An 11,119-nucleotide genomic window follows, 5' to 3' on the forward strand; every position below is an offset into this window, starting at 1 on the left:
TCCGGCACTAAGTCAAGTTCTTTACTTCCCAGAAGTGATGGCTAAGGGGAGGAAGGGGAGGGAGGGGAGGGCGAGAAGAGGAAGACAGAAGGAGCCAGAGAGAGCGAGGAGGTGGGGAGAGAGGGGAGAGTAAACCACTGGTCTATGAAGTCTCAGGAGGCAAGTGCTCAAGGTAAAAAAGAGTCCTGGAGAACGGTGCGCGGCTGCGGGAAGCATCTCGGTTTCCTTCTGTGTATAAGTCCTTGGGGGAGGCTGCCGCCGCTGCCGCCGCATTAAATAGTTATGTACATCGCAGAGAGTCCCAGGCCGTGGGCAGGCGGGGAGGGGTCATTTCACCAGGGGCCGAGTTTTATCATCATCGCCGCACTGGTGGGCTTTGTACTTTTTCACCTCTGCCATGTACTTGGCCCACGCGTCCCCTTTACTTGTTAATACCTGTGGGGGTTGGGGGGACACAGAGGGGGTTGGGAAGGGGATGCCAGGGAGGCCCAGAACCACGGGCAGGACTGTCCTGAGACAGCTGATCCACCCCCAGTGTCACCCCGGAGGTCCTGGGTTTGAGGTAAAGATCTGCCAAGTCGAATCATCTGGGAGTGTGTTGAAAGCCCTCCTCCCCGGCCCAGGACGCCCATCCAAGGCCCAGAGGCCGGCCAGGGAAGGACAGGGCTCCTCAGCCAGGTGCGAGGCTGGAAGGGCAAGGCAACGTGGGCGGCCCCCACCCCAGCCTGCTCACCTCGTCCTCCGTCTTCTGCTTCTTGGCTACTATTCCCGTCTTGAGGGCTAGTTTGTTCCCGCCTCTGCGCTTGCCCACCTGGGTGAAGGGACAGAAGACTGCTACGGTTACAGGAGCCGGGCCCGCGCTTGGCGGCGCTGAGGCCCACTACACCTTCCTAGCCCGGCCCGGTGGCCCGTCCCGACGCCGCGCCCAGCTCCGCCAGCCGGCCGACCTGCGCAGCAATCAGAGAGGAGCACACGCGACTCTTAGCGCCTGCCCTGGGCCCGTGATGCCCAGGCAGTCCTGGACCCCAGGCTGCCCTCCCGGGGAGCGAGAAGAACCCCCACATTGGCAGGGATGGGCTCTGTCCTCACTCTCCAGGCTGAAGCCTCCCCCTCCCTTAGCAGGGACCACACAGACAGTAACAGCTCCCTTTATTGAGCACTTACTGTATGCCAAGCCCTGTGCCAACTGCTTTGGATGGATTATCACCTTTCACTTTTACAGTTATCCTAAGATGAAACTTACAACCATTCCCATTTTACAGGGGAGGAAAGTCTTTGAGAGGGAGAGGCCTGTACCCTCGTCATGCTGGCATCAAACAATGAAGCTGGATTCAGGTCAAGCTGGTCTACGCCACAGAGCAGCATCCTTACCCATCAAGCGACACTGTCCCTCCTCTGCATCTAACCTGGCCTGGCCTCGCCTCCTGGAGGGTACTCCCACAACGGCCCCTCCATGGACAAATGAAAGGGGCAGTGACAATGAATGCCACTCCCACTCGCGAAAGGGCACTCGGCCTCCACCTAGTTCTCACACCATCCCAGGTCCTGACACTTCCCCTTCCTTCGACACAAGTCCTAACTCTGGACTTTAATCCTGGTCCTCCATATTCTCCCACCCACCGAGGGCGTCCGCGCCCCCAGGGCTGCAACAGGTTTCCAGGTGTCATACCATCTCTGCCCTCAACCAGGCATCAACGGACTGCTTCATTCTTGGCAGATGAAGACACTTGACCCCCCCAGTCCGTAATTCTCAAGTCAACACTTTTGCCCCCACACCACAGGGACTTGATCTGAACATTAGAGACAAAACAAGTTCAGAGCTGACAGTCAATACGGGTGCCATTTATTTAGCCTAGAGTTTCTCAACCTCCAATCAATGACATTTCGAGTGGCATCATTTTTGTTCGAGGGGCAGGGTGGTTCTGTGCATCGTCGGATGCAGAGCAGCATCCCTGGCCTCTACTCATAGATGTCAGTAGCACCCCCTCCCCCAGTTCTGACAACCAAAAATGTCTCCAGACTTTGCCAAAGGTGGGGGGAGGGGGATCATCCCCAACTGAGAACCACTGGTTTAGCCCTTCCTATGACAGCCCCCTGCTAACCACTTTTCCAGGATGGCCTCACTGAACCCTCATCATATCAGAAAATGCGATGGGGTCCATTTTTGCAAACAGGGAAAAGGCGCGTGAGCCAGCCTAGACGCTCTACGAAGGCAGCGACCTTGTCTGTCACGTTCACCACGGCATAGCCAGTACCTAGCACAATGCCCAGCACAAGCTAAGGTGCTCAATAAATGGACACTGGACGAATGAGACTCAGGGAGATCATGCAAATTTCCTAAGGTCACACAGTAAGCGGTCTGAGTCTCTAATCACAAAGCTCGGACTCCAGATTTGAATTTCCCCCCCCTTCCCCAGAATGGGAGATGGTCCCCAAATCCAAAGTTTGGGTACCATTCAAAGAGGAATCCTGGTATCCTGGTTTCCCCATTCCCGGAGCGCTGTTTCCAATGCAATTCCCCCCAGCTCCTGGTTCTTGCGGGGAGGCTCCGGGGGTCCCCACCTCCGCCCCCAGACCTCTCTCGTCGGGAATCCAGGTTCCGCATCCTCAGCGGGTGACCCAGAAGGGCCCCTCATCGGGGCCGGAGGGTGGAGCTGGGTCCTGATCCCCTTTCTCTGGCCCCGACTCCCCCTGCCAAGGCAGGCCCCGGCGCCCGCCCCCACCCCCGCGGCTCCTTACGAAGCTGAGCGTGGGGCCCGGGCCGCCCTTCCTCTTCGGATCCCCGGGGCCCGCGGCGGCGCCCGGCTGGTCGGGTCGCGGCGGGCCCGGGGGCGGCTCCTCCTGCCGCTGCCGCTGCTCCTCCTCCATCTTCCGCTTGAACAGTTCCAGGAAGCTGCCGTCGTTGGCGAACAAGTTCACGCCGCCCGACACCGGGCTCGAACCCGCGCCCGACACGTCATCGTCCCCGCTCTCGGGCGACGTCCCGGGCCCGGACTCAGCCCATCGGCTCCCGCCGCCGCCGCCGCTCGCAGGGCCCGGCGCCTCCCGGCCCGGAGGCTCCGCCCGTCTCCCTCGGGCAGCCATTTTGTCGCCAGGTGCCGCGCAAAGGACTCCGGGAAGACCGCTTGGGCCCCGCGCTTGGCGCCCGACTTGTCTCATCCCGGGCAATGCATGCCGGGAAGAGTAGCCTGGCCGCCCCTCCCCAGCGTCTGCAGTGGGGGCGGGGCGAAGGAGGGATAGGAGGACCCCAAGGTGCTGGCTGGCTCCGGGATGCTCCGCCCCGCGGATGTTAATAATCCAGCTAGGTTTGGCAGGGCGTTACGCAGACGAGGTCTCCCCGGGAATGGGACCATCGAGAGGGACTGGGGCTGTAGCTGGCTCTCGGAGTGAGATTCCTGCTTGGGACTGGGGGCGCATTAGCTTTCCGGGGCTAGAATCCCCTTCTGGCACCAAGGATAATCTCGGTGAGGGAAGGGACCCCGTCTGAGGTTGTGTGTTCAGCTGACATCTCGGAACCTATGTCTGTTAACTAGAGGGCATATCTAGCCTGAGCCCCACAAATAGAAATGGGAGTATCTCTGGAATAGGTACCTGACTTTGGGATGGAGCTCTCATTTGGGAGTAGGGACACAGCTGGCTCCGTGAAGCTGGGGTCCTCATCTGAGAATCAGGGTATTAGTTTATGGGCTGGAGTACTCAAAGGAAGCCGGCGAAATTTCTAGGCTGGAGTCCCCATCTAAGGTTGAGTGTCCACCAAGGGCCTGGGACTCAGCTTGTATTCCTGCCCAGGGCAGAGGTTCAAACAGGGAATTCGCTGAACGGGAGTCTCCCCTCGAACAGGGAGCCCAGTGCAAGGAGGTTTTCGGGAACAGTGTTCCTCCGACGACAAGGAGCGCAGTTGCAGGTGTGGTCCCTGCCCTGGCTGCCCAGCATGGGGGTTCAGGGAGCACTGGACGAGGATCTGCGGACCTTGCCCACAACTGGAGTCCTTCTCCCTCTAACCTCCTCGCGGCCCCGGGACCTGTCTCCAACCAGCTAATCAGTTCGTCTAGGATTGGTTTGCGGCAGGAACCAGGTGGCAGCCAGCCAATTGGGTAACAGAGGAGACGGACCTGAGGCGATGTCGGGACCCAATTTGGAGACTAGGGAGGAAATGATGGACAGGAAGTGAAGCCTACGGAGTTAGGCCATGGCGGACCTCGGCTCTAACTTCACGGAAAGGGCTTGGACCGGGTGTTTGGCTGGTTGCTAAGGAGAGGTTGGCGGCTACCGAGACGTGAGAGTGATTGGTGAAAGTAAGAAAAGATGTAGCCAATAAAAGGAGGGCTGCGAGACTTAGTGGCCAATCAGGGGAGGGGTGTAGCCTGGAATGTACCAATATGTTAACTCGGCAGGGGGAGTCTTTGAAAAAATATAGACAGGAAGTCGACAAGGCGGACCCTGGAAGCGGAGAACATAGGAACCATACCTTCTATTAGCTCCTAAAAGCCAGGCCATGAGGAAATTAATTCAGATTCCTAGCCTCGATGGGCATGTGATAAGGAGTTTCCCTTGTAGGGGGCTCTTCATGGTGCGCTCCGTTTGATCACGTGAGCCGGTTCCAAGATGGCGGCAGGGGTGGCCGGGTGGGGGGTTGAGGCAGAGGAGTTCGAGGATGCGCCTGATGTGGAGCCGCTGGAGCCCACGCTTAGCAACATCATCGAGCAGCGCAGCCTTAAGTGGATCTTCGTCGGGGGCAAGGGTGGCGTTGGCAAGACCACCTGCAGGTAGAGAAGCTGCGGCGGGGGCCGGGAAGACGGGTAGGATGTACCACTGGGCGAAGGGGAGGCCAGGGACCGGCTCTTCCACCCCGAGCCGGGCAAGGTGGCTGGGCCGGGGTCTTCCGGGTTGTACTCTCCGGAAGTTCCGTGGAGCAAATGGAAGATACCTCCTGAGTGCAGGCCTGGCACCCTCCGAGTTGGACCATCCCCGTTGGGGCTCAAGGGCTGAACCACAGTGAACCCAACACACGTGGGCGGGAGAGCCATCATCTGGACCGTACCAGAGTGAGCTCAGAGTAGGGGGAGGGGCACCGGGGCCAACTATCCTAGTCTGGTGAACCATGCTGTTCTGTGCCCACGTGGGGGTGGGGGCGGAAAGCGGGGATTAGCGCACGCGTTAAGACTATCCCAGTCTGCTGGGAGTAGGGGGAGGGGTCCTTGGGGCAAATTATGCTGGATAAGTGGACTCAATCATCCTGAGTTTAGCAGGGGGTTCAAGGGACCCCTTAGATTAGCGTTGAGGGAGAAGGCACAGGGTCAAACTATGCTGGCTGGACCCCTGGACCATGCCACTCCGTGCCAGCAAAGAAGCAACAGGCATCAGGCCAGAGCGATTCAGCTGAACCTTATAGCGCTCTAGGCAGCTGGTGGGGACAGTGCTGAGGTCTGAGAGGGTCCCTCTGCGGGGACTGAGGCTTGATCCCACAATTACCATACTCTCCTCCCAAGGCCGCTTCTGTTCCGGGTTCTCTGCTCCTGGGAACCTCCATCTCCGCTTGTGAATCTAGGGAGCAGAGCCTGACCTCTTGCTCCTTGCCTTTTGACCTTTCCCCTGTCCAGCTGTAGCCTAGCGGTCCAGCTCTCCAAGGGGCGGGAGAGTGTTCTTATCATCTCCACCGACCCAGCCCACAACATCTCCGATGCGTTTGACCAGAAGTTCTCCAAGGTGCCAACGAAGGTCAAAGGCTACGACAACCTCTTTGCCATGGTGAGTGGAGCAGGGCTCGGCTCCCCACTCTGGCAGAGGCCCCTTCAGGGCTTTCCTGTGAATGCCCACTGTCAGCCGCCTTGTCCTGCCCGTGCCACAGCCTCTGTCTCTCCAGTTTCACCCCTTCCTGGACATACCCGCGGGGGAACGAGCGGGGAGCAGAAAGGAGGCCAGAGTGGCCTGAGCTGAGTGAGCGAGGGGAGGGAAGGAGATGAAGGAGAGGTCAGTCAGAGCCACATGGTATGGGACCTCGCAGGCCACTGGGAGCAGTTCAGCTCAGACTCTAAGTTTAATAAGAAGCTGTTCGTTTTAAGCAGGGCAATGTCACGGCCAAATTCATTTTTTGAAAAGTTCCCTGTGGTGCCATGCAGAGATTGGATTGTAAGTCAAGGATGGAAACAAGGGGACTGGGGCAGTGACCAGGCGGGAGAGGATGGCAGCCCGAACTCAGGTGGGGGCCGAACATTGAGGGAGAAGTGGTCACGTTTGAGATGTATTTTGGAAGCAAAGCAGTGTGCCTGCTTGGTTGTAAAGCGTGAGGGAAAGAAAGGAATTAAGTACATCTCTCAGTTGGCCCCCAGAGCGGCTGGGATGGGGAAGACTAGGCGAGGAGGAAGTTTAGAAGGGGCACATCAGGAATTGCGTTTGGGCCACAGTGGATCCGAGGTGCCCACTGGACATCCAAGTGGAGATGTCAGGACAGTAATTTAGTCATATGAGCCTGGAGCTTGGAGGCGGTTGGCATTAATTTGGGGCTCATTGTCCCAAGGGTGATATTTAAAGCTGTGTCAGTGGAGGAGAGCATGAGAGAACAGAGAGGCCCAGGAACAACGGGGCGCAGGGGCACATCAGCATTAGGGTCCCGCAGAGGAGGAGGGGGAGCCGCGGGTGATATGGGAGCAGAGGCAGAGGGTGTGAGCTCCTGCGCTCCAGCGGGCAGAGGGGCTCAGGCGGAAGAGGCTGGCGCAGGCACGGCAGTCTTAGAGAGCTCACCCCGCGAGTGGGGCAAGAGCCTGCCTGGAGGGGATGAGCTGAGGAGGTGAGACAGACTGCCATGACGGGAGCTGGGAAGTGAATGGGCCATCAGGGAGGGAGATGGGAGTAGAGGGTTAGGGAGGCGTTTTTGAGAAAGAAGATGCTCTAGAGTGTTTTGATGCCTTTGATGCCGATGCAAATACTCCCTCAGGGAGGGACAAGTGATGTTGCAGGAGGGAGCTGGCAGACTGCGGGCCTCAGGTGGGCGGGAGCTCCATCCAGCACACAGACTCAGGACTTGGGCTCCGCCAGGGCTAGAGGCACCAAGGCAGGGCAGAGGGCCTGGGGCACGTGCAGGGGGAGATGAGGCTGTTGGCAGCCTGTGGCTTCTGTTTCTCACTGAGGCCCAGGCAAGGCACAGGACTCAGCGGAGAGCGAGGGGTGAGTGGGACAGAAGGGGTTTGAGGAGGGAGAAGAGGCGACACCAACTCTGCGGGACGGATTGTCTGGATCACTGAGTGCCCGTTGCACATTTGGTAACGGGAAGAGGGAGCAGGGTGCAAGTTCCTCATTAGGTGTGTTCTCCTGGTGGTCACCTCGGTGCAGTGACATCAAAGAGCTGGGAGTCACCAGGTGGGGACTTTGTCAACCGCAGAGGGAAAAAGGGAGTGTTCGCAGACGCAGCCTATGGAGCTGGGCGGGGTAAGGGTGCCAGCTGAGAGGGACACTGACACTGAACAAGGGGCAGGGGTGAGGCGATAAGGAGGCCCAGAGAGGCTTAAATAACTGAGGCGGGAGGCGAGGAGACCCGGGTCAGAGAATGGCGTGTGGGAGCTCCAAGGTGGCCCAGTGACCAGGAACAACCCATCCAGAGTGTGACTGGGGGGGTGGTGGATGGGCAGCTTTCCTGCGCAGGAAGTGATCTCTGACTCCAGCAAGTTGGGGGCTTCACCACAGGACCTGTGCAGTCACCACAAAGAGGTGACGTGGGAGGAGACAAGAGAGGGAGACCCCAGGGCCAGGACGGGCCTGGCACCGCAGGGATGGTCCTCCTTTCGTGGATTCCACATACATGTTGAGGACGTACTATGTGCCAGACACTTCCAGGGACTGGGACCACAGGAGTGAACGGAACAGAAAAACCCTGCCTTCGTGGGGCTGACATTCAGGTTGGGGAGACAGACGGTAAACATGGAAAATGAACCATGTGGGCTGAGAAGCAGGGCTGAGTGTTAAGGAGAAAGGAAGGGGGGCGGGGGGCTGGGGCTGTGCTGTCAGATGGAGTGGTCAGGGAAGGCTCAAGTTAGAGGACCGATCTGGAGGCAGCCAGGGGCCCATGTGGGGAAACCGCCTGTGCAAAGGCCCTACAGCAGGCTTCAGCTTCCCTCTGGGGACCCTCAGCACAGTTTGCAGTTTTCCTCTGCTTGTGAAATGGTTTGACAATTTGTGCAACCACATGAGATCTTAAGTTCCTGAGGGAGGGCCGTGGCACCTCGGGGTGTCCCCAGCCATGACCTGATGTAGGGCCTGAGGTCAGGGCCCTCCATGGGCTCCCCATGGCCTGGCGCCCGGCAGGGAAGGCCCTGGCAGTAGCAGCAGCCTGAGTCTCGATCCCTCGGCCCCCAGGAGATTGACCCCAGCCTGGGCGTGGCCGAGCTGCCTGATGAATTCTTCGAGGAGGACAACATGCTGAGCATGGGCAAGAAGATGATGCAGGAAGCCATGAGCGCCTTCCCGGGCATCGACGAGGCCATGAGCTACGCAGAGGTCATGAGGTCAGGCCCGTCCTGTGGGGCTGGGAGCTGCCCGGGCTGGGGTGGGAGAGGGGCGGAGCGGGCCTGACTCCCCTCTCCCCGCAGGCTGGTGAAGGGCATGAATTTCTCGGTGGTGGTGTTTGACACGGCACCCACAGGCCACACGCTGAGGCTGCTGAACTTCCCCACCATCGTGGAGCGGGGCCTAGGCCGCCTCATGCAGATCAAGAACCAGATCAGCCCCTTCATCTCTCAGGCAGGCAGCGCCCCAGGGCATCCAGCAGTCCCCGAGTCCAAGGGGGCCCCCAGACGCTCAGATGCGCAGTAACAAAGGCCTTTCCCACCCACCCCTCTCTGTCAGCGCTTCCCACTGGGTGGGATGGATCTTCCCCGTGGGAGGACTGTCCCCCCTGCTCCATAGCACTCGGTGTCCCCATGCCTGCCCACGGAGTGCCCCAGACAGAGCTTGAAAGCATGTATTCCAGAGCCCGGTGGCCCAGGTCTCAATGCTCTGCACTCTGGTGACACAGCTGTGTGACCCCAAGCAAGTCACTTCACCCCTCTGGGCCTCACCTTCCTTGTCTGTCAAATGGAGATCACGCGAGTGCCACTGTGGGTTGTTCACAGCATGACAACCCCGATGCTCCCACACTTCTGCACAGCACCCCAACACCCACGGTCCACACATGGGGAAACTGAGGCTCCAGGAGGTGAAGCCCTCTGGCCACAGTCCCCCAGAAATGGCAGAGCTGGGATTTGACTACTGTGGTGTGCTCGAGGGCCCACGCCCTTAACCGCTGGGAGGTGTCAGGAGTCGTCCCGCGAGTGGTTAGAGACCCTAATCCGGGGATGTGAGGGGCCCCAGGTGAGCCATGAGTCCCACATGCCTTCCCCACAGATGTGCAACATGCTGGGCCTGGGGGACATGAATGCAGACCAGCTGGCCTCCAAGCTGGAGGAGACACTGCCCGTCATCCGCTCCGTCAGCGAGCAGTTCAAGGACCCTGTGAGTTGAGGTCCAGGCGGGCGGTGAGGGGCTCAGCAGACAGGGACAGGGGACAGGGCCGGAAAGTGCCCCTCACTGCCCCGTCTCACGCCCTGCAGGAGCAGACGACCTTCATCTGCGTGTGCATCGCCGAGTTCCTGTCCCTGTACGAGACGGAGCGGCTGATCCAGGAGCTGGCCAAGTGCAAGATCGACACACACAACATCATCGTCAACCAGCTCGTCTTCCCCGACCCCGAGAAGCCCTGTAGGATGTGCGAGGCCCGCCACAAGATCCAGGCCAAGTACCTGGACCAGGTGCGCGTGCCCGCCCCTCCGACCCAGGAGCCGGGCCTGGCCGCCCAGCCCATCTCCTCTCTGACCTTTCGCTCCACCCTACCCTCTGGTCCTCTTCCCAGCCTCCTACCGTCTCCCCCACTTCATCTCTTTCACCCTAATTCTGGCTCAAGGACTGTGGCTGGCCTGGGTCCCTGTGACCCTGGGGAGTGGGAGATCCAGCCCAGTGCTCTCCATCCTCACTGGTGCCACCCCGACCTGTGACCCTGGGAAGCCTCTGCCCCTTATTCTCTCCCTGACCCCGGGAGGTCCCCAGCCTGACCTCTTCTGTTGTCCCACACTCTGTCCCTGTCCTGTGGCCCCCTGACCGCTGCCTTCTGCCCTCTGCCCTGGCTGTAGATGGAGGACCTGTATGAAGACTTCCACATTGTGAAGCTGCCGCTGCTGCCCCATGAGGTTCGGGGGGCGGACAAGGTCAACACCTTCTCTGCCCTCCTCCTGGAGCCCTACAAGCCCCCCTGCGCCCAGTAGCACTGCTGCCAGCCCTAGCTGCTGCCGTTTTACACCCACCCTCCACCCCCACCGGGGCAGAGTTTGCACAAAGTCCCCCCATAGTACAGGGGGAGCAACTTGGGGGGCAGGAGGCGGGGAGGGGGTCTGTTCCCCCTGGTGGGGTCAGGGGGGCTGTAGCAGCCCCCCACCTCTCCCTGCCTCTTGCCCCTCAATAAAATGATCTTAAACCACTGTGGATGTTGATCTAGGGGTGAGCACCTCCATGTACAGTTGCACAGGTTGTTCACTACACAAAGATGTCACATCCAGAGGGGTGCAGTCACAACTGAGACCTAATAGAGATGTATATTTATTATGGCAGTTTTGGAAGGAGGGCATTCTTCAGTAAGGAGGTACTTTTTCTAGCTCTGTATGGGTAGGGGTGTTCTGCTGGGGCTGTAAAGCCTGGAGTGGAAGAGAGGAGCATCTGCCCACTTCCTTCGAGGCTCAGAGCGTGGGAACTAGGAGGCCCCTTGGACAGCCCCAGGCTGGTGGGGAGCGGATTAGGCCTGCAGCGGGCCCAGCACTGCCTGCTGTTTGGTTTGGGAATTAGTGGGCGCCCTGGGCAGAGGCTGGGCCTGCCAGACTGGGGATTAACAGTCTCCGCCCCCCAGTTCCTGTCTCCGTGGGATGGCATCAGCTCCTCCCAGCACCTGGCTGCCACAGGGGGACTGGTTAGGGGGCAGGGTGGCAGAGGACTCAGGCCCAAGCGACCCCCGGAGCCCTGGCCGGGAGTGAGTGGCCGTCAGTGTGAGCTTCCGTGCCCTGTCCCTAAGCCGGAGACGTAGTGTGGCCATTCACAGAGCCGT

The 11,119-nt window shown here is 59.7% G+C and overlaps 2 protein-coding genes across 2 annotated transcripts; one reads left to right on the forward strand and one right to left on the reverse strand.

Moving 5' to 3' along the window:
- Positions 1-3,163, reverse strand: TRIR (telomerase RNA component interacting RNase). Its single transcript, XM_014834514.3, has 3 exons — positions 2,740-3,163; positions 734-811; positions 1-435 (listed from the first exon to the last, which is right to left on the reverse strand). Exons 1-3 carry the CDS (start codon positions 3,157-3,159, stop codon positions 328-330), a joined length of 606 nt encoding a protein of 201 aa, XP_014690000.2. The 5' UTR covers positions 3,160-3,163; the 3' UTR covers positions 1-327.
- Positions 3,164-3,213: 50 nt separating this feature from the next.
- GET3 (guided entry of tail-anchored proteins factor 3, ATPase) lies at positions 3,214-10,637 on the forward strand. The gene is made up of 7 exons (XM_014834510.3): positions 3,214-4,766; positions 5,601-5,748; positions 8,350-8,498; positions 8,583-8,733; positions 9,376-9,483; positions 9,582-9,779; positions 10,158-10,637. The coding sequence occupies exons 1-7, from the start codon at positions 4,606-4,608 to the stop codon at positions 10,287-10,289; spliced, it is 1,047 nt and encodes a 348-aa protein (XP_014689996.1). The 5' UTR covers positions 3,214-4,605; the 3' UTR covers positions 10,290-10,637.
- Positions 10,638-11,119: the final 482 nt, after the last annotated feature.

The sequence above is a fragment of the Equus asinus genome, chromosome 20 (genome assembly GCF_041296235.1).
Source record: "Equus asinus isolate D_3611 breed Donkey chromosome 20, EquAss-T2T_v2, whole genome shotgun sequence".
NCBI classification, from domain to species: Eukaryota; Metazoa; Chordata; class Mammalia; order Perissodactyla; family Equidae; genus Equus; species Equus asinus.